Genomic DNA, 23,416 nt, shown 5'->3' with positions numbered 1-23,416 from the left:
GTCCTCTCAGGCGTGACGTCACGGAGGGACACTCCACGCGACAAGTGCAGACAAGATGGCGCTCGCTGTTGTGCCGCAGAAGTAACCAGTGCTTGACGAAAAATCAGGTTAGTAAAATATCGCCGATTTCAAACAGCTCCGATCATGTCGCGTTCACACAAGCGGCGGAAATAAAACACAACCAGTGTATTTCAATCTCCCAGCACCTCAGCCTCACTTCACTGCTGTGTGATTTTAGCATTAGCGCACTAGCATCCCGTGTGCTGGTTAACTTTTCTTCTATAACTGGCTGATTAGAGACACTAAACTAGCTGAGCTGCTCTGAGCTCAGCCGCTAACCTGGTTAGCTCTTTGAAACTAGGTAACGAAGGGGGTGGTTAGCGCCTAGCATCATTCGCGCGCCTAAACACTTTCAAAGTCAAACTGATCATGTTAGTTTAAACTAGTTAAATGAGATCAGTATGGTTGTCCATCGTCGTTTAATTACAATCCCAGACCAAAATTCGAGTAAAACCATAGCGATAAAGACCAGCACTGGCTGTGCGGTAATAACTTTTACAGAGCCTCTTACAATAGCTATACGCATGTTTAACCTTCTAAACAAGAATAATGTAAACAAAGGTGTATTTCTAGGTTGGCTACTAGTTTGTTTTTGTTAAACACACGTGGGGCCCAGAGAAAGCGGGGTGTTATTTTGGTAGTGACACAGATAATCAGACGTCCGTGGAGCCAAATAAGGGACATATATTTGCTTAAGCCGGGTTGTTTACATGTTAAGCTAAATACTCACTGATGTTTACCGGCTTGAAATCGATACCTTAGTTTAGATTACAGATATTCTTCAGAGCACCATGATACTGTCGAGTTATGCAGACACAGCACCATGGTACATGTCTAAAAACCTGGTATGTCATGTAAATACTGTGGTACATATGTTTAGAGTGACGTATAAATACCATGTTATGTGAATATGGTGATGATTCAGTGTTGTGATGTATATCAGAAAACTACAGTAATTCTATTTGGTTCTATTTGGCCTTTGATAGTACCTTTGTATTGTATGTGTGTGTGTGCGCGCGTGTATGTGCATACAAAGGTACTATCAAAGGTAGTATAGCTAGTACTACATTGTAAATAAATATCTTGGTACACAACATAATTGTGGTAGTTATTAAATTTTGTGGTTTATATCAATGTAAAACATTTTTTTTTGGACATGACATACCATGATATTCTTCAAATTACCTTGGAGTTAGGCCTTGGCGATAAAACGGTATCGATATTTATCGACGGTACACCTTCTTCGATATCGATAGAAAAAATGTTCGATATAGGCACGTACTATGAGTGACGCAGACAGCACACACAAACACGAACACATGCTGAATTGAGTGCTGTGCCTGCCTGTGATGAGGAGATTATGAATAAAGAATGAATATTAGTCGAATTTAAAATAAACATTTGCATTTGAATGTTAGGTGTGCGTCAGGGAGCGTCATCAGTGGCGCGCGAGATGCGGTGATGATGATGTAAGTGACGTTGTTGCATTTTAATGTTTTATAAGTCTAGCCCACGAGACGTGACGCTGCTGCGTTATGCATTTAAAATATTAGAGAAATATAGAAGCTCAATGCACTGCGTCTCATATGTTTTTAAATGCAATCTGTGTGAATGGCGCTTCGGCTCTTTGGATTAAGCAATGCATAAATACATGATGCTGTTTTGTTCATAATTGTTTATGCAATTTACGAAATTATATTTGATTTTTATGAGTTAATTTAGACATAACGCACGTTTTTATAGAGTTACTTCCTTGTGTTGACAATTTAAATGCGCTGCATTATTTTGCTCATTGCGCCCTCCTGTGGCCTCGGGAGACAATTAGACCTATACAATAAAGACCTATTTAATCTGCATATAAAACATTAGAAATTAGAAATTTGTTTAATTTTTATTGCGTTTGATTGTCAAAACAAAAAAAATATTTGTTGTTTGTCTCAATAAATGGTTTATTATAAATACAGTGGTTAAATTTAAATAAACTTTTTTTTCTATTGCTTTTTGTTTTAAAAAAGGTTATAAAAAATTTCTATAATTATTGATACCAAACAATATGAAACATTATATCGTTGATAAATTTTTTAGCTATATCGCCCAGCCCTATTTGGAGTACCTGAATATAGCGATCACTCGGTATCATGTGTACTTCAATTTACCATGGTATTACTGTGTTGGAGAAATACAGAGATTGTTAGTTTCTGTTTGACCACTCTTTGTGTGTGTGTGAGATGGCGAGAATAGATTCTTCCTCCTGTAGTATCGGCTCAACCTTGTTCTTGTGCAATAGTTTTATGATGGCTCTGTTAAACTGCTGTCTTAATATAACCTGTCTTAATGTACACTGCGTGTATCTCAGGGTGCATTTGATATGGGATCACTATTTCACAAAACACCGAAGACACTGTAAACAGTGACACATGCACTACTGTTCAAAAGTTTGTGGACAGTAAGATTGTCTAATGTTTTTTGAAATAGGCCTAAGTCTTATGCCCACCAAGGCTGCATTTACTTAATAAAAATAGTATATATATATATATAGTGAAATATTATCACAATTTAAAAGAACTGCTTTATATTTTAATAGATTTTAAAGTGTAGCCTAATTTTTTCCTGTGATGCAATGCTGAATTTTCAGCATTATTACTCCAGGCTTCAGTGTCACATGATCCTTCAGAAATCATTCCATTGTGCTGATTTGAATGTGAAAACGGCAGTGATTTTTTTTTGCAGTGTTCTTTGATGATTGATGAATAGAAAGTTCAAAAGAACAGCAATTAGGAATTTCTTTAACAATGTACAAATCTTTACTGTCACTTTAAAAAGAAAAAAAGTCTTACTGAACGCTAAACTTTTGAATGATTCTGTACTTGTTGTCTGAAATATTTATGACTAGAAATAATGTCACGAATGAAGCATAGGCCTACTTCTACAAAAAAGCACACGTCTATTTTCATCTGATCCATTTTTTGTTTTCTGCAGATTAACCATCATGCCTTGGGAGGAGCTGGTTTCACTGCTGGCTGCCGTCACCATGGTGATGTGAAGAGGGCAGTGACTAACTGTGATGGACAGGTGTAAGCACGTGGGTCGCTTAAGGCTCGCGCGGGACCACTCGATCCTGAACCCGCAGAAATGGCACTGTGTGGACTGCAACACCACCGAGTCGGTGTGGGCATGTCTCAGCTGTTCGCATGTAGCGTGTGGACGCTACATAGAAGAACATGCGCTTCAGCACTTTAAGGTATGGTTAAATGATGAGTTACGTACAAGTAATTGATATATTGTTTAAAGTCATTTAATACATACAATTTATGTAAAGAAATTGGGTGCTGTTCTTATGAGATTCACCAAATGGTGAGAAAAAAAGTGTTTTTTTTTATGTTAAAATGCATGCTCCTGTCTTAGCTTAATATGCAGCATCAACTAGTAAAGAAATTCGTTAATAAGTAATTCATCATTTGATCTTGAAATTACACACAAAGACACATCTCTTGTATACTTGACCCTCTAACACTGGAATTCTCTATTCTATTTCTATTCTATCTACTTGTTTACTTTTTATTTGTTTATTTAAAAAGAATACTTTAATGCTAGCGTTCTCTATTTTCCTATTCTATCTACTTGTTTTCTTTTTATTTTATTTAAAAAAATACTCTAACGCTAGCGTTCTCTTTTTTTTCTATTCTGTCTACTTGTTTTCTTTTTATTTGTTTATTTAAAGAAATACTCTAACACTAGCGTTCTCTATTTTTTCTATTCTATTTACTTGTTTTCTTTTTAATTATTATGAAAAAAAGAACAATAATAACTTGGCCCTCTTAACACTAGCTCTATCTATTCTATCTTATTTCTATCTGCTTTTTATTTTTATTTATTATTAAAAAAAAATACTCACTGTGTGCTGCATTAGACTAACTGGGACCTGTCACAACACTTATATATTGTTGCTCTTTTGTTGGTTTTGATTGCTTCTATTGCCCTCATTTGTAAGTCGCTTTGGATAAAAGTGTCTGCTGTGCTAAATGATTAAATGTAGATATAAACGTGTTAATATCTATAAAAAATGGTAAACCTATTGTTAGATAATGTCTGATTTTATAAGACTGTTTCTTTGATGTTATATTCATATTGAAGTTTATTTGTCTATAGGAGCAGCACCACCCTATGGCCCTGGAGGTGAATGAACTGTATGTATACTGCTACTTATGCGATGACTACGTGCTGAATGATAATGCGACGGGTGACTTGAAGCTGCTGCGTAGCACGCTAAGTGCCATTAAGAGCCAGTGCTATGAAGTCACTACGCGCAGTGGCCGCACCTTACGCTCATCCTCGGCCGCAGGAGACCAGTTGTCGACCAGCACGCAGGAGCTGCAGTTGCGTGACGAAGACCGCATGTTCACAGCACTGTGGCACCGCCGTCGTGCCCTGATTGGCCGTGTGTTCCGCTTGTGGTTTGCACAAACAGAACTGGGGAAGAAGCGATTCGAGGAGGAGCGGCAACAGGAGGAAGAGGAGGAGAGGAAGCGGGAGGCACGGGAAAGAAGGCGGCAACTCAAACGGCAGCTCAAGGAGGAGCTGGAAAGTGCACCTCCGAGAAAGAGCCATCGCATTCGTCGACAGAGCCTAAAGGCAGCTTCTACGGATGCCTCGGCAGTGTCAACCAAAAGCACCAAATCTGTGAGGCGTAGGTCTGCTCCTGCTCGTGTCTCCACCCCTACTCCACGAACTCCTAGAGAGAGAACGCCTCAGCAGAGGCCTCGTCCACAACCCAAGGCCAAACGGCCTCGGGCCCCACCTCCTAAAACAGGTGATTCGCCTATCAAACGGCGACCCACCGTAACTCCAGGAGTGACGGGTTTGCGCAACCTTGGCAATACTTGCTACATGAACTCGATATTGCAGGTTCTGAGTCACTTGCATGTATTCCGGGAGTGCTTTTTGAGGCTAGATCTGAACCAAGCACTAGAGCTGCTAGCCTCTGCGGTCAGCCGCAAGTTAGGGCTCTCTACTCAGCATGTGCCCCAGCAAAAAAGCTCCAACCAGGGGTCAGGGCTCAGCGGAGGGGCCTCCCGTTCTCGCAACATGGAGCTCATACAACCTAAGGAGCCCAGCTCCAAACACATCTCGCTTTGTCACGAGTTACACACACTGTTTCAGGTGATGTGGTCAGGCAAGTGGGCTCTGGTGTCTCCGTTTGCAATGTTGCACTCCGTGTGGCAGCTGATCCCGGCGTTCCGGGGTTATGCACAGCAGGACGCGCAGGAATTTCTTTGCGAACTCTTAGATAAAGTACAGCATGAGCTGGAACGGACCAGAACGCTGACACCTGCCACTGTTCCGGCCAATCAGAGACTGCTTATCAAACAGGTGCTCAGCGTGGTCAACACCATCTTTCATGGCCAGCTCCTCAGTCAGGTAGTGTTTGCACGCATATACAATGACGTAAGCTGTTTAACATGTAAACATTAGGCCAGCAACAAACGCTACGAAAAGTACACAGACCTGGCCAATGGATTGCAAGTGTGCAGTCTTGTTGTTCATACTTTACATATGTTCTTGCATTGCTGTGGTAACAAACCTCCGTACTCAAGGGAGTGATAGAGTTACATTCAAATGTCAGCGTTACCTTCAATCTGTTGTTCACGCTTGTCAGTAGTTCGTCTGAAAGACCCTGTCCCCAATGGTGTACCTGTCCACAAGACCGTAGGGCAGGGTGTCCACTTTTGCTCCTGAAGGGCCAAAGTTCTGCAGAGTTCAGCACCAACGTGTTCCAATACACCTGCCTGAAAGTTCTGGTTAGGGTGTTTTATTTGGGGTTGGAACTAAACTCTTCAGGATAGTGGCCCTCCATTGCTCACCCTCAAAACTCAATTCCTGGAAAGCCACAGCCCTGCAGAGTTTAGCTCCAACCCTAATTAAACACACCTGATCCAGCTAATCACATCCTTCAGGCTTATTTGAAAAATACATGGTTTGTGTGTTGGAGCAGGGTTGGAACTAAACTCTGCAGGGCTGCGGTCCTCTAGGAACTGAGTTTGACACCCCTGCCGTAGGGTGTCCCATTTGACATTTCTAGTTTTCAGAAGGGTGCTCAAAATTGCCTCTCTTTTGGCGCTTTTCCACTGCATGGTACGGCACGGCACGGCTCGGTACGGTTCACTTTTCAGGTTCACTGCTCCGGGTGTGTGTTTACGGTGTGTGTGTGTTCACTGCTGTGTGTGTGCACTTTGGATGGGATAAATGCAGAGCACTAATTCCGAGTATGGGTCACCATACTTGGCCACATGTCACGTCACTTTCTTTTCTTTTCTTTTCTTTTGGGGGGTTTTCCACTGGGTATAGTACCTGGTACTTTTTTTAGTACCACTTCGGTTGGGGTTCCAAGTGAACCGTACCGTTACCAAAACGTGACGTGTAAACTCTGCTGATCACGGATTGGCCGAAGAGAATCGTCACTACCTGCGTCACTGAACTTGCGACACAAACACAAAAGAACCGCTAGATTTAAATCAGCACAGCCAGCGAAGGATCGAACGCAACTGATTTGAACGAGCGCACCTTTTTTTTCAACAACCAAAAAGTTTTGTTGTCTGTTGCGGAAGAACAGACGTTCCTCTCATTGATAGCAGAGGAGCGGATCCAGCTAGAGCTTGATGGGGCGACGCGGACGTGCCGAGCCGAGTCGTACCACGCAGTGGAAAAGCGCCATTTGAAGCTGCTATAGGCCATTGATGTGCACTTTTGTGGAGCCCATGTTAGTACATGCTTGGCAAAAGTGCACATAAATGATGACAACCCAAAAGTCTATGTGAAATTACGAAGGACAGCAAGGGTTTAGGGTGGTATTGGGGACAGGGCCAAAAAAAAACTGATAGCAGAACACAATGTACACTGGATGTTGCATTCTCAGTGTTGCCACAAAGGGTGCTGTAGTGGGTACTACAGTGCCTTTATGCCAACATTGAGAAAGCCACATGTGCTTGCATTCTGACAAATTTCAGATGCTTCAGTTTGATTTAATTTGCATTCACATACTTGAGTAGAGTGTCCTTAATCACTTTTTCGCATATATCAGATACAATTTTGCTAGGTATTTTTCTCTTTTCTGGTAGGTGAGGTGTTTAGCTTGCGATCATCGCTCAAACACAATAGAGCCCTTCTGGGATCTTTCTTTGGAATTCCCGGAACGTTACCACAGCAACAGTAAGGATGCTGCACAGGTTCCGTGTGGGTTGACAGAGATGCTGGCCAAGTTTACAGAAACCGAGGCTTTGGAGGGAGCAATTTATGCTTGCGACCACTGCAACAGTGAGTTGGAAACACTAACATGCAATGCTATTTTAATGAAACGTTTGGGATAGTAAATAGCTTGCAATTTGAAGGGGATATCATGGCACTCAAAGGTGAAGTGTGTTATTTCTGCACCATTAGTGACCAGTAAAGGGGATTGTTAAACGGTTGTTAAACAACCCATGCCCGTCTTTTGATCAGCCAGTCAAACAGATAACACCTAAACTCACATCAATGGCCAAGCCTGAAGTAGTTGTTGAGCTGCTCAAACAAAGAGAGCAATATTTTGAAAGCGTCACAGTGTTTACACTCTTCAGGATATCAACACTTTAATGGCTAACTTATAGTCGTCTAAACATTAAACTGAGATAAAAGAAAGTACTACAGTATCAAAAGAACACACCTTACTTTTAAGTTTCACCTCAAAGGCTTAAAGCTCCTCCCAAGGAGTTAATCCCACTCATCAAATATGCTTTAATGCAGTTTTTGTTTTGCCGCCTTTTTAAGGCAAACAACGGCGATTCTGTTCAAAGCAGGTGGTCTTGACTGAAGCTCAAAAACAGCTGATGGTTCACAAACTGCCTCATGTTCTCAGGCTGCACCTCAAACGCTTCAGGTACACGTTTACATAAACATGAACTACTTTCCCAGCTTTGAGCTTGCTGTTACCAGTCGGATGTTAATGCGTACGCATGTATGTTTAGGTGGTCTGGGCGAAACCACAGGGAGAAGATTGGCGTTCACGTTCATTTTGAGCAGGAGCTGAACATGGAACCCTACTGCTGCAAAGACTCCAGTAACTTACCCCACCCTCAACACTTCCTCTACCAACTCTCTGCTGTCGTCATGCATCATGGGAAGGGATTTGGCTCTGGCCACTACACTGCTTTTTGCTATAATACAGAAGGAGGTAAAATGTGATTCTTTTCATCTGCCACTTCTGAATAGCCTACTCTGTCAATCTGTTGTACTTTTGCAGGATTTGTGCAATGATACCAAAAGATGGCATGAGTATTGTAAACCAACTTATCCTTTTTCTTTTTAGGGTTTTGGGTGCACTGTAACGACTCCAAACTGAGTGTGTGTGCCGTGGAGGAAGTGTGTAAGGCCCAGGCCTACATTCTCTTCTACACACAGAGAAACTCTCAGGACAAAAGCAAAGCCAGTGACCTCTGACCCCTTCCGAGTACCCCATGAACCACAGAGACTGTTTGTTTTGTACATTCTGTTAATACAGTTTTAAGACGGTTAGCTCCTTTTTCTAGTGTACAGCAAATGTGGCGAGTATGTTTTTGTCACGCACACTTATGCCTTACAGTTTTACAACTGACAGATTTCGATAGGAGGCATTCTTGCAGTGATTGTAGCATTCGTTTGTGCGCGTGAACGAAGGGAGTGAAATTGGTCCAAGTCGGCAGCATTAATGCCACTCTCATCGGTGTCTGTATGTATTCCTGATTGTTGTCCACAAACCAAAGTCGAGTTGTGAATGTGTACCGAGCCTGAAATGCTTGTAGCGTCAGTATGAAAGAAGGTGTAAGAAACAGATGTTTTTTTTCTCTTCATATCACAAGTGTTTTAATATCTTCAACCAAGTGCCCTGCCAAGTCAAATCAGTTTAAAGATGTTGAGACTTTTAAACAAGACTCGATTCAGGAATTTTTTCTGTCACCTCCTCGGAATGTAGTTTTATACCTGGTATTTGGGTAGAGATTTCTTTTTTCCATTTTACAGGAAAACGTAAAAGACTTTTTCACCAGCAAAAGACATTGGATGCTGTTATATTCTCCCCGTCTGTGTGTGGCGTTAAAGATTGTTCTCTGTTGTCTGTACAATTTGTTGGATGTTTGTGCGACGCACACACTTGCTCAAATATCTTACGGCGTTTCCACATCTTGTTTGTTGTTCAAATCCATTTTCCTCCTCCGCTTTTGAGCAGGAATAGATGTAAAACTATGCAAATTGTTACCTCAATTCATAGAGAAATTTACCTCAATAAAAGGAGAATATTTTTGCATTTTTCTAAACAACTTGTCACCTGTTTTCTTTACTGTTTTAAAGGTTGTCTTGAAACTTTGGTGAAATTAAGTTTCTATGAAATGTGCATGTCTCTTGATATTTTTTAAGTCTTTTAAACTATTGAAAACAAAGACTTATTCATAAAACGTGCAGAATGCAAATTCTTTAGAAACCATTCTTTCATAATTATCACGTGTAAATCATTCATAAAACCTAAAACTGTTGTGTAAATTGTTGCATTATACTAAAATGTATAAAATGCGTAATTTGTTCACAAAACCTAAAAACATTCTTGCGCAAATTGCAGCATATGAGTTAAACTACTGTACAGCTGCATCGTGCCATATGTAAATGAATACAAGGCATAAATTATTAATAAAATCATTCTTATGTAATTGTCTCATTCAGTGCACAAATAGTTCACAAACCTAAAACTATTAAATGGCTGCATTGGACTAATTTCATAAAATTCACAAAACCATTCCTGTATAATAACGGCAATGCATAAAATGTCTGGAAATCCTAAAAACTTCCTTGCGTAAATTGCCACATACAATGCAGAAATTATTCGTAAATCTAAAACTACTGTTATGCAAATAGCTGTATCATGCTAAATGTGTACATTTATACAATGCATAAATTAATAAAACCATTATGCAAACTGTAAAAATCGTTCTCGCATAAGTTCCGCATACAATTCAGAAATTAGTCATAACTTTTACATAATTCTAATTACAAATCTTATTTTGAGCAGAGTTTCCTCATTATGTCAGCTACTATTTGAACATGATTTCAGTTTCGAAGTTTGTGCTCTTAATAAACCAAAACGCTAATGTCAGGAATAATAATCATGCCGTAGCCTGCAATGAAAGATTTAACCTGTAAAGAACTACAAACACTTTGAAGTATTGTACAATTTATTTAGTCTTTTTTTTTAATAATTCAGGGATAATAGGTACTAGATAAGACAGCCATTTGATATTATACAAATACCAAAAAAACTAAAAGCTGTGCGCATTACGGATTTATTTCCTGATGAATTTGTTTTTCTCGGAAAAGCCCTTCAGTGAAGTGTAAAGCCAAGCAGCCATACTCTTTACATTCTCTCATTCACTACACAGAGAACAAATGAGTATAAAGTCTTCATCTCGCTCACTTCGGGCACTGACTCGTACCCATGCATAGTATTTTCATGCCTTACTTAATGCTGAGTATATGTTGTGCGTTCACAGCAGCATTTCAGGTATTAAACTAGTTTATTCTTTTAAGAATGCCTATATGTTTGTGTATGTTTTTGCATGGGACTGGAGTGCGAGTGTTTATGCATATATACGTCTCAGTAGTCATCTCCGCGGCTAACGACTTCCTTGCACGTAGGTCTGAGCAGGATGGTGTGTTCGAACTGAGCCGTGTACGAGCCCTTGGCGTCACAGAGAGGGGGGTAGGGGTCGATGATGCCCAGGTCACACAGGTTCTTCAGGGCCATCAGGTACTTGCTTTCACCCAAACGGTCAAGCCAGCGGCGACAGAATGCTAGGGTGCCGAAGTTCTCGTTCACAACATTTAGCAAGTGCTTTGCCCTCGGCAGCCTGAAGTTCATTAAAGCAAGCATACAAAGAAAACATTATTTTTTTTGCTAATTGTTTAGAAATCATTCTCATATAATTGTCACATTCTATGCGGGTTATTTAATAAAACCTAATGAATATTATAAATTGCTGCATTTGACTAAATGCATAAAATTAGGAAATTGTTCAGAAAATTGTTCATATGCAATGACAGCATTCAGTGTGTAAATAGTTTGCAAAACCCAAAAGCATTCTTGCATAAACTGCAGTGTTCAATGGATACATTGTTCGTAAACCTACAAGTATTGTGTAAATAGCAGCATCAAGTTGTCAAGTTCAACTGCATAAATGTAAAATGTGTGAATGCATGCAATGTGTACATTTATCAAAAGATTCTTACGCAACTGTCGCATTCAATGCACAAATCGTTTTACAAAACGTAAAAAATGTTTTTGCGTATAATGCATTAATCGTTTGTAAACATAAAACTGTTGTGTAAATAGCTACATTGTGCTAAATGTAAAACAAGTAAATTCATACAATGCGTTAATTATTAATAAACCATTCTTATGAAATTGTCGCATTCAGTCGGAAAATGTTTTTAGGTTTTTGCGAACAATTCTCACATATAAATTCGTAAACCTAAAGTTGTGTAAATAGCTGCGTTATGCTAAATACATGAATGTAAAATGTGTCAATGCACACAATGCGTAAATTATTAATAAAGCCACCCTTACGAAATCATCTCATTTAATGCATAAATTGTTTGCCATACCTAAAAACATTCTTGCATTTAATGCATAAATCATTAATGCATAAAAATATAAATGCATACAATGCGTAAATTATTAATAAAACCATTCTTATGAAATTGTTGCATTCAATGCGTAAACGTTTTCAGTTCTTGCGAACAATTCTCACATATCTTGCATAAATCATTCCTAAACCTAAAACTGTTCTGTAAACACCTGCATTGTGGCAAAAACATAAATGTAAAATGCGTAAATACAAACAACACAAAAATTATTAATAAAACCATATTTATTAATTTGACGCATTCAATGCATAAATTGTCAAATGACAAAACAGATCTTCCAGAAATGCTACATGTGCTAATTTAAATGTATGAACGGCTGATTATCATTGGCTCTTACCTGATTGGCACATGTCCAACATCAAAGTTCTTCATGTAATGCGAGCAGTCCATGTCATCGTGGACCACTCCTTTACCAGTGCTGCCGAACGTCTCGATAGCGTACACCTCCCCCTCCTGGACGTGAATGGAAATTAATAGAGAGGCAGTCAAAATATTTACACATTATTCTATAATAGTGCTGTCAAACGATTAATCGCGATTAATCGCATCCAAAATAAAAGTTTTTGTTCACATAGTATATGTGTTTGTACTGTGATTATTTATTATGTATACATAAATACACACCCATGCATGTATATATTTAAGAAAAATATGTTACGTTTATATATTAAATATATTTATATATAATATAAATTATATGAATATAAATATATACATGTAAATATTTTCAAAATATATACTGTATGTGTGCGTATTTATATATACATAATAAATATACACAGTACACACAGATGTATTATGTAAATAAAAACTTATTTTGAATGCGATTAATCGCGATTAATTTTGTTTGACAGCACTATTCTATAAACATGAAAATTAATGTAATATATTCCCATTTTAGTCTTTCAACAATTTAAATGTCTGAGTTTCTCAGAAAGTATCATTATAATGTGTACAGAAAGTAAACAACTTGCGCAATTAGCTTTTTAACACTGCAGTAAGCAATGACGATATGCTAGTATATGCTAGTATAAATGTACAGGATACTGAGCATCATTTGTATCCTACTGTACACAAATAATATTGTATACAAAGTAGTATAAACACTGCCTATGTTTTTTTTTAAAATACATACAATTGTAAGTAACAACAAAAGTTTCAACTGTAATAAACTACATTGTTGTCACTTGATCTCATGTCATAAATAAAAATGGCTGCTTTTTTCAGTTTTATTGCAGTTTTGTGTTGTAAAAATGTCAATATGATCAAGATCGATATTAAAAATTGCAGCTGATTTTACTTACTAATATAAAAAGCTGAACATGAATTTCAGCGCAAAGCTTCAGTTTTAATGGTGAAAGCGTGAGGAAAGAGGTAAGTAGATAAACTTTTAATATTTGACATTTTACGACAGAAACGGTAAACAACCAACAGTAATATCTAGTGCAAACTACTCTACTTTTTTGTTAAATTTTGCCATTTTGAATAGAAAATACGGTAACACTTTATTTTAAGGTCCAATTCTCACTGTTAACTAGTTGCTTATTAGCATGCATATTACTAGCGTATTGGCTGTTTATTAGTACTTAAAGCACATATGAATGCCTTATTCTGCATTACCATATTCTAGATCAGCAGCAAGGGAAAACTATTAGTTAATAGTGAATATGTGTTCCCTATTCTGAAGTGTTTCCGAAAAATGCATGCTATCATTCTTTCATGATAACGAATATGACGAATCAAGAAACATTAGGCATACGTTTTGTTTAAGGAATTATGATCATGTCAAATTTCAAGACATGGTTACAGCCTTGTTCCGGTTATATGTGAAAGGTCAAGGTGAGTGCACTGCATTATGGGATACAGTTTTCCATGCAGTATGACTCCATACTGCAGAAATAGTAAGAGGAGTAATCTAGTACGCTAAATTGAAATATACACCTTCAAGATTAGAGAAAGGTGTGAAATTCCATGCATACTGCGCAAAGTATACATACTGCATAAATAGTAATAGTAGTATGCTATTCCGGACATAGCCAAAGTAACACGGACACCTTTAAGGCAACATAAAATGATATGACATCAACAAACACACAACACACACACCTCCATTCTGGTGGCTTCTCCTCCCTTCACTATAGGCACTGTTTTACCAGCATGTATCCGATACTGACCAATAGAGTGTCCGTTCAGATTCCGAACAGGTTTGACTGAGGAAATACACACAAAATGAGGTGCACTTAAGGGATTCAAATCAGTATTAACAATTTGCAATAAATAATGTATTTCATCAATACCTTGATACGTTTTGCCATCTATTTCAACCTCGTACGACTCCATCACTTCTTGTATTGATTCTCCAACATCACAAAGACGTACATCTATACCTGCACACTGTGGAAAGAAAAAAAGTTATTTCCGCACACACACACACACACACAATAACTTTATCATGTCAATCGCACACACACGCACCTTGATGCCCGTGTTGGTAGCATCTCTCACAGCCTCGAGCAAGCGGTCATACTTTGGATTGAAGGTGACAGTGAAGGCACAGTCAATGATCCTGCCTAAAACACACAGTACATTTTTATTTAGTAAAAACCTTCTTAAAGGGTTAAAGGGTTAGTTCACCCAAAAATGAAAATTAGTCTGTGTTTTACTCACCCTCAAAGCATCCTAGGTGTATATGACTTTCTTCTTTCAGACGAATCCAATCGGAGTTATATAAAAAATTATCCTTGCTCTTCCAAACGTTAGAATGGGAGTAGGCGGGTGTTTTTGTTCAACAGTCCAAAAGTAGTCAAATAAAGCGCGCGCATCCATAATAAAACGTGCCTCACACGGTTCCGGGGGGTGAATAAAGGCCTCCTGTAGCGAATTGATGCGTTTTTGTAAGAAAAATATCCTAAGTTAAAACGTTATAAACTAGTGCTGTCAAACGATTAATCGCGATTAATCGCATCCAAAATAAAAGTTTTTGCATAATACATGTGTGTGTTCTGTGTATATTTATTATGTATATATAAATACACACACATACAGTATATATTTATGTTTGATCATGCTCATTTCCCAAAATGGCTTAATTATTATAGAGAAAAAGAAAGTCAACAGTTATGTTGCTGCACCATTTGGGATGATCACACCCTGTGCAAATTGTAGACCAATTGTAGAATGGGAATGGGTGTGGGACACCGAGACAATGGGGTGTCAGAACTTCATTAACATACAGACCATAGCTGTTAAGACAGGAGCAACTTTATTTAAGGGTTAGTTCACCCAAAAATGAAAATTAGCCCATTATTTACCCACCCTCAAAGCATCCTAGGTGTATATGACTTTCTTCTTTCAGACGAATCCAATCGGAGTTATATAAAAAATTATCCTTGCTCTTCCAAACGTTAGAATGGGAGTAGGCGGGTGTTTTTGTTCAACAGTCCAAAAGTAGTCAAATAAAGCGCGCGCATCCATAATAAAACGTGCCTCACACGGTTCCGGGGGGTGAATAAAGGCCTCCTGTAGCGAATTGATGCGTTTTTGTAAGAAAAATATCCTAAGTTAAAACGTTATAAACTAGTGCTGTCAAACGATTAATCGCGATTAATCGCATCCAAAATAAAAGTTTTTGCATAATACATGTGTGTGTTCTGTGTATATTTATTATGTATATATAAATACACACACATACAGTATATATTTTGAAAATATTTATATTCATATAATTTATATTATAAATAAATATATTTAAAGCTGCAGTCCGTAACTTTTTTTGTGTTCAAAATGTACAAAATATATATAATAAGCGAGTACACCATGAATCCATTTTCCAAACAGTGTTTTTGGCTTGTCCTGAATCGCTACGGTACACCTATAATAAGTGTTTATATTTGGACTATTTTAGACTGGTTCGGGTAGGTACCGCTGCGGAGTAGCCTGCGTGATTCGTCATAGACATAAACAGAGAGAAGTAGCTCCGGCTACAATGTTCTTCCGCAAGATGCACGCAGTTCTGTTTATTAACCGCTAGAGCGCCAGAAGTTACGGACTGCAGATTTAATATATAAAAATAAAATGTTTCTGAAATATATACATGCATGTGTGTGTATTTATATACACATAATAAATATACACAGTACACACACATATATTATGTAAACAAATGTTTTTATTTTGGATGTGATTAATCGCGTTTAATCGTTTGACAGCACTAATATAAACACTTTTCTTTCTCTTCCGCTGACTATCATTCGAGGAAGACGTTCCGGCGGATGACGTAGGACGTATGCGTCGCGCACGCGCCTCTGAGATATGCTAGTCTCGCGAGTTTGTTTACAGGAACAAAGGAAGCAAAGTTTCCTTACTTTACCAAAGGAAAACCAGTCTCCTCTTGGCTTATATCGAAATCCACCTACATTTTTTTGTAACAAATCCTCGTTTTGTGCTTCTAATTTGTGACTGGTGTTTTGTTTTGTTCTCTCTCCATCGTGCTTCCGCGATCGTTACTGATCACTGGCGCGTGCACTACGCATACATCCTACGTCATCCGCCGGAACAGCTTGCACGCATGATAATTAGCGGAAGTGAGAAAAAAGTATTTATAACATTTTAAATATTTGCTACAGGAGGCCTTTATTCACCCCCCGGAACCGTGTGAGGCACGTTTTATTATGGATGCATGCGTTTTATTTGACTCTTTTGGACTATTGAACTGTTGGAATTTTTAATATAACTCCAATTGGACTCGTCCGAAAGAAAAGTCATATACACCTAGGATGCCTTGAGGGTGAGTAAAACATGGGCTAATTTTCATTTTTGGATGAACTAACCCTTTATTATTATCAATGGCATCTCAGCCAGACCACTTTTTTTTAATCAAAGTGACGCCCATATAGCCATACCGCTGATGTGTGTGCCGAAATCAATCTTGCACACATCGTCGTACTGGAGGACAGTAGGGTCTCCAGCGTTTGGTGTGTAGTGAGCAGCACAGTTATTCAGCGAGCACCCGGTAGGAAACGCCAGCCCTGCATTCAAACCGTTCTCTTTGATCAGCTTCCTACTGCAGTCCTCCAGACGCTCACTGACAAAACATGAAAATAGGATGTGTTATGAGCTGGCAACTATGACCTATGTCATTAATATCAAAAACAACTGGCAAATTTGGACACTTGGGCTTGATTTCTTTTAAGAATAGCATCATTTCAACTGATATTTTTAGGTTGGGGAAGTTACAGTTTTGCATGTTATCAACCAATTTGTTTTTTTGTTTTTTACACTGCAGGTTTACAGATATCAAAGTCATAATGGGCTCACCAGATGTCAATCATAGTCATTCCAGGTTTGATCCAGCTGTTTACATATTGCCGCACCTGTCGATGGGCTTCGGCTGCCTCCCGGAAGTCATTCCACATCTCCTCATTGGCTTTATCCATCACTTGCTTCTCCTCATTGCTCATTCTCCAAGCGGCGCTACGCCTGAGAGGTCCAAAAAACACTTTATGATGTAGAAAGTAAGTACATTTATTTACCTTGAGAATAACCATCATCATATAAACACTGTTAGAGATGAACCTGTAAATGTTTCTTCACGCCATTATTTGGATTGGAAAAGTCTTATAAAGTCTCATATGGGGTATTTGATTAGCTGGAGTAAAATGAAATGGCTCATTTTTTGTGGATGTGCTATTAAATATTGCACCAGGCTATTAAATAGTAAAAGAAATAATAATAAAAATGTTTAAATGAAAAATAAAAACTAGCGTATGTAATTAAGAACAATATAAATTACATTAAAAAATGATTATAAAAAGTAAAAACAGAAAACATCTGTTGAGACATTAGTTTAACATTTGGCTAATCAGGTTAAAAAAATGAACTTATAGCTGATTGGTTGTACCTCCTCTGATGATTATGGTTTAAGTTAAGGCAAAGTCAGGTCAAGATCATACATTTACAGGCCATAAATGCCTTCGAAGACTGCCACAGGACTCTAGTAAGAGACAAGATGATGTGAGGAAGTTTAAGTTTATGAGCTGTTCCTCGCACACACAGCCTTCACGACTATTTTTGGAGTACTTTAGGCGCGAGGGAACATGAGTGACCTCTATGTCAGTAGTCTCAGCGATATAATATTACACAGAGCACAGGGTAATACGAGGTAGAGCAGTCTGTAGAAAGTACAAGGTGACCTGAGCGGGCGTTAAAGAGTGTATTCACATTGAGAAAAGACAAAATATCTTACCCATCCCGTGATGGAGGGTATTCACACTCCTGACCCACAGGAAACACACTACTGGGGTACAGATCACAGATGGGGATGGATGGAGGGTCCGTTTGGGTTTTGGCTAGAGGAGAGACGGTAGATATCAATGTGAAAACAACATCATCAAATGCATTTAATGGGACAGTTCAATCTCATTTCGTTGTGAATCAGCGTGAATTTTATCCGTGGATTGTGGAACTCAAAAAGAAAATATTTTGCAGAATGTTCACGCTGCTCTTTTCCATACAGTGTAAGACTATGTGTCCACCAAAGCATTAGCCAACTGAAAACGCCTACCTGTGAGCGCTTGAGAGCACTTCTGCGGTGCTATAATACGGAATATCCACGAAAGTGTTCCTAGTATCTGATTTCGCAGTTTATTTCTGAATATAAAAATGTCGACACAATGTAAAGTACTTCTTCTGGCCCTTGTTTTAAATGTGTTTGTTCCATTGTTGTGCCTCTTGTTGTTGTCGGGTTGCTGTTATACAAGCAGGATGTGGCGATTGGTCGGTGTGGTATTCGTCCCGCCCCTCGTCCACTGTGATTGGGCAGCTGGGATGAGCGCTGTGTTTTTTATATAATATAGCAAATATTATATTAGAATATATGGTTTTGCTATATATTTTTGCGTTCTAATAATATTTGCTGTACGTGCTTGTTCCAGATCTAATATGATGATGTATCGCATATGTAGTCACATGGACTAATTTATTCATTTTATAATGCAGTGTGAACATTTTTGCTTCTGCTTTTTCTTTTGTGCATTAATGAAGCAAGACTGAAAATGAGTGTGAATATATTTCAGAGAAAATATTTTACCATATATGAAGGCCTGTCAGTTTCCTGTCAATGGAAAAATGAACTGATAACATCAGTTTTTCATGTTGACTTGAACGTTTTATGTTATGACTCTGATAAATATCTGCTAAATAAGGACAAAGCATTTGGTGACCTGCTCAAAATCCCCTGTTGAAATAAAGTCTGCACTGCAGGATTTTCCCAGAGGCACAGCGATTTGGCGTTTGGCCAGTCCGCTGCATTGGCAGTCAAACACGCTCCCTGCCCCCTTCAACACCAGCACACACACACACACACACACACGCACCTCACCGAATCGTACCGAGGTCCCAGTACCGTCACAGACTCAAAGGTGCTGCATTGACACGGTCCCGTTCACACCGATGATAACTGATTACTACTCATTTCTCTTCAGCGGTCATTATCTAACATCTCGTCCAATCAGCAAAGAGCACGGGCATTTTGGCAGCCAATGAGCTCTGCTCTGATTCTGGTCCTGCAGGGAACACAATGTACGAGGAGATGAGAAAAGAAACTTACGTCCTTTCTTCTTCTTTGTCTTCTTTTTCTTCTTTTTCCCAGAGACGTAGTCAGCTTCCTCACCGTCTAAAGTGAGAATATATATACTGCACACACTATATATGTTCTGTCAAATGATTAATCGCGATTAATCACATATAGACTATTCACAGTATTTTTTTAATATCTAATTATATATATATATATATATATATTTGTGTGTGTGTGTGTGTGTACTGTATTTATTACTTATAATTGTGTAAAAGTTTGTATATATTAGAAAAACATAAATGATAAACATTTTCTGCAGTAGTATGCTACATTGCTGTGACTTGACCTTGAGACCTTGAGTTATTTTTGAAATATAAAATTATATTTTGTATTTTAGCGTATAACAGTGTATAACACATCAACCTAGAGGTGTTATTCTACCAAAAAAAAACAACAAAAAAAGGAAAGTGTCAAAATAATGTCGAACTTCTTGTTTACATTCATTTCATTCATCACAGCTGGAAATGTATTGCATTGTGGGATACAGAACAAATGTAAAGGAAATGTAACTGGTAGTATGAAAATGCACACAGTCTGTGAGAATGAGAACGCTGAAGCATCGTAGGGAAACAGCGATGTTAGATCATTTATGCGGTAAAAGAACTAGAAGTATGCGTTTGAAAGCTGAAATTTGTTATTTTGATTTCAGAATTGTGATTTGTTTAGCACTTCTCGGCCACCGTAGAATACCTTCTTCTCCATCCTCTTCTCTATCTTTCTCATCCAGGTTCTGCAGTTCGGTTTGTTTCCTCACCTCCACCTCGCCATCCTCACCCTGCTCGCTGTGTCCTGCTGCAAAGTCACACACACAGGTGAACAAACCATAAGCAAAGTAAGTGCTAAGTGTGCCAGATGCATCAGAAGCTGCAGTCTCCAACACTCTCTCTCTATGTGTGTGTGTGTGTGTGTGTGTGTGTGTGTGTGTGTGACAAGGAAGTGAGTAACTGCTGTCAGTTTGGAAGCTGTCCACAGCTTCATCTCATATACTGGATCTATATGACAGCAAACTTGGCTCGGAACAAGCCTGAGAAACAATCTGCAGCATCATATAACCTTGGTAGGGCAACACATCAGACCTGATGATGCAAGCACACAAAGCAGAACATACTGTAAAATACAAGTGTGTGCACAGCAGAATTTTACATAACCTACAATAAGAACGGTATTATGCAAATCAGACTGTTTCTCAAAACTCAATAACTTTAATAGCAACATTAAGTGGCAATCATACTTCTGCCAGGCTGCTTGCAAACTTGTCCATATAATTTCAAGTATTTATTTATGGCTAGCTGCCTAACTAGGTGGCATTTATGTGAGCTGCCTAACTAGACATCATTTTAGGGATGTTTTAGGTTAACAATGTAGTGAGCTGTCTACTTGGTTTGCACTTTGGGCTCAAAACTTTGTGGACCACAAACAAAAACAGCATTTTCAGCATAATATTAGTTAATTATCATAATATAATAGTATGATTAATTTATTTCATATAAATCTAAAAATATATTAAAAGCATTTCTTTAGGATGAAGAAAAAATCCTTATCTAAGAAAAAATGAAAATAAATAATACATACAATATGAATAAATATCTAATAAATAATGTAAAAGTATAATATATATATATATATATATATATATATACACACACACATATACACACTTTTCTTTACGATCTCAAAACTGCTTAAAATGAGAGCAAAATAATACATCAAATAATAATGAAAAAAATATGCATCAAGTATAACATTATATATTTATTACATTTATTTTGCATGTATTATGTAAACATTTATTACAAGTATTTTTCCCAAAACATCTCAAATAAAATTGCAAAGGTTGGAAAAAAACTTTTTTTGTTTTTTTACTGTTGCTCTTACTAATGCCTGACCCACAGCGTAGACAAATATAGGACAGATCCAGTCCTGTCTTGAGTTAATCTGAGACATTAAGCAGAGTTCACAGCGGAGTATTTAAAGCAGGGGCCTCAGCAGTCAGCAACTCACTTCTATGAATGAGACACTCACCGGAAGCGGCGGACTTGCTTTTCTTCTTTTTCTTCTTCTTCTTCTTGGCGGGGTCGGATTCTTCTCGTTCCGCCGCGTCCCCGTTTAGGATCAGCGTGTCCACGGCTGGCTGCACCGGCAGCGACTCGGTCCCGTTCGCCTCCATGATCGCGGACGCGAGTGTAGAGCATAGACTGTAAAAAAACAGGTGGAGAGGGACCGATGCATTGTGGGAGGAGCCGAGAAAAGCTGCCGAATCAGCTGAGCGCGTGACATTACCGTAGACTCCTACTATGGCGAAGAATAACCTCATGAATGTTAACTAGATCGTGCTGACGCTGAAAAGTAATCTAATTAATATTCATGAACTGGCCAGCTGACTAGCGTGTTCTGCGTCTTAGCCAATCAGATAAGACCATTGCGCAAACGTCACTTTATATAATACATATAATTCACAAATCAAGCCGTCCACATTGTGGGGTTTGTAAAGTAGCAAGCGGAATATTAATGATGGAAATCCATTCACACAAAAGTTTGACAGTGCAGGTTTATTTTTAAATATCCAAAGCGGATATTCTTAAGTTGCTATATAGTTACGTAAGATATTTGGTCATAATATCTATAGACACTAAAATCATAATTAGTTGGGTACACCATGTTCTTTAATAATAATTATTAATAATAATAACAGATTAGGTTGTGCACGTATAAATAAAACGAAAATAAATTTAAGGACCATTCTGAATGCATTGTGATATATTATATATTATTTAATAAAAAAAATACTACATATCTTTTACATTATAAAATAATGTTCTTTTTAGCAGCATCATATGACCCCTTTAAATGATCTAAATTTATAAATATGTGTTATATATTTATAATTATAAAAATATAATTATGGTTATTATTATTTTGTCCAGTAGATGGCAGAATCTTTCGTCTAATGGCATGGGTTGCTTATCTGGCAAGTAGCAAGTGTGCTCAGAAGCCTATTTTTAGCGTGAACTGCATGGATTAATCTCACAATGACAAACACACATATATGTACATGTACTTTATTTCACAAATGAAATGCAAGATTGCCACTTTTGGACTGAGGAAAAACTTGAACCTTTAGAAAAGGCAAAACTGGTGTTGAGTGAGGACAAACACAGAGACGGTCTCTGCCATGGCCAAGACGATTGTTTGAGAGTCATGCATATGCATGGGGGAAAATTAGTTAAGAATGTTAGACATAAAAACATCATACACTTCACGCACAAACATTGTTATATCTACGATTTTGCTCTCTGGTTTTATCAACATTGTCATTAACATTCTAAGTCTCATTATAAGATTTAAGTGTAGTTGTAAAGTGCACTTACAAGGGAACATTGTTTAAGGCAAGTTAAACTGTAGCTTCGTACCTTTTCCCACAGTGTTAAAAGTTAAAAGAGGGTTTAAGTTTAAAACTAGGTTTTGTGTGAAAGGCTGAGGCAGCCTTGAGCATTATTTGAGAAAATCCTAAAATCTTTTTTTTTTTCTGTACTTTAATTAGGACCTGATCATTTTTTTATGCGAAGTGTTCTACATGAGACGCTGAGGAGCTGAAAAACTGGCTTGAAACTGGCAATACGTATATTTTTTAAGTTTTGTAATTACTTTGAAGCAATAGCCCTGTGATGGTCACAGTGGTGAAACTCCAGCTTTGTCTGAACAGAAACTGTCAAAGTCTGATCCAGAAATGAAATCAGGGCAGCTACTTATTTCCCTAAAGAACGGCCTCGCAAAAACAAACTTATAAAATGGAGGCTTCACTGCAGGAGAGATGCTGTCTTTTTTAGGACAACATATCAGCTGCAATGTGGGTATTAACTTTGCCTTTTGTTATAATTAATGAGGTGAATTGCATGCGTGATTGCATACTGCATCCCAAAATTGAAATGAAAATCTTCATAGAGAAAAGGAAGCCTATTTTTGGTACAATTAAGATTTTGTGTACCGTTTACTTGACATTATTTTCCGTAAATTCTCATCATC

General features: G+C 38.1%; 2 protein-coding genes across 3 annotated transcripts; one reads left to right on the top strand and one right to left on the bottom strand.

Annotated features, from left to right (window-relative positions):
• The first annotated feature begins 9 nt into the window (after positions 1 to 9).
• Positions 10 to 9,059, top strand: LOC107755158 (ubiquitin carboxyl-terminal hydrolase 44). Its single transcript, XM_016571861.1, has 7 exons — positions 10 to 107; positions 3,040 to 3,301; positions 4,210 to 5,478; positions 7,176 to 7,371; positions 7,861 to 7,969; positions 8,058 to 8,263; positions 8,399 to 9,059. The coding sequence occupies exons 2-7, from the start codon at positions 3,125 to 3,127 to the stop codon at positions 8,527 to 8,529; spliced, it is 2,088 nt and encodes a 695-aa protein (XP_016427347.1). The 5' UTR covers positions 10 to 107; positions 3,040 to 3,124; the 3' UTR covers positions 8,530 to 9,059.
• Positions 9,060 to 10,288: 1,229 nt separating this feature from the next.
• Positions 10,289 to 21,723, bottom strand: metap2a (methionyl aminopeptidase 2a). Of its 2 annotated transcripts, XM_016571863.1 has the most exons (12): positions 21,416 to 21,723; positions 20,447 to 20,469; positions 20,084 to 20,185; positions 19,364 to 19,429; positions 18,002 to 18,104; positions 17,074 to 17,235; positions 16,659 to 16,840; positions 14,233 to 14,327; positions 14,055 to 14,151; positions 13,864 to 13,967; positions 12,095 to 12,210; positions 10,289 to 10,961 (listed from the first exon to the last, which is right to left on the bottom strand). In XM_016571863.1, the coding sequence occupies exons 1-12, from the start codon at positions 21,583 to 21,585 to the stop codon at positions 10,709 to 10,711; spliced, it is 1,473 nt and encodes a 490-aa protein (XP_016427349.1). In that variant the 5' UTR covers positions 21,586 to 21,723; the 3' UTR covers positions 10,289 to 10,708. The 2 variants fall into 2 exon arrangements, with proteins under 2 accessions (XP_016427349.1, XP_016427351.1); XM_016571865.1 differs by lacking the exon at positions 20,447 to 20,469 and having other exon boundaries at positions 10,290 to 10,961; positions 21,416 to 21,562.
• Between the last annotated feature and the right edge of the window lie 1,693 nt (positions 21,724 to 23,416).

This window comes from Sinocyclocheilus rhinocerous, unplaced genomic scaffold, assembly GCF_001515625.1.
Source record: "Sinocyclocheilus rhinocerous isolate Xijiao unplaced genomic scaffold, SAMN03320098_v1.1 scaffold952, whole genome shotgun sequence".
Taxonomy (NCBI): domain Eukaryota; kingdom Metazoa; phylum Chordata; class Actinopteri; order Cypriniformes; family Cyprinidae; genus Sinocyclocheilus; species Sinocyclocheilus rhinocerous.
The sequence above is the reverse complement of the archived record's forward strand: the minus strand, read 5'-3'. Positions and strand labels throughout refer to the sequence as shown.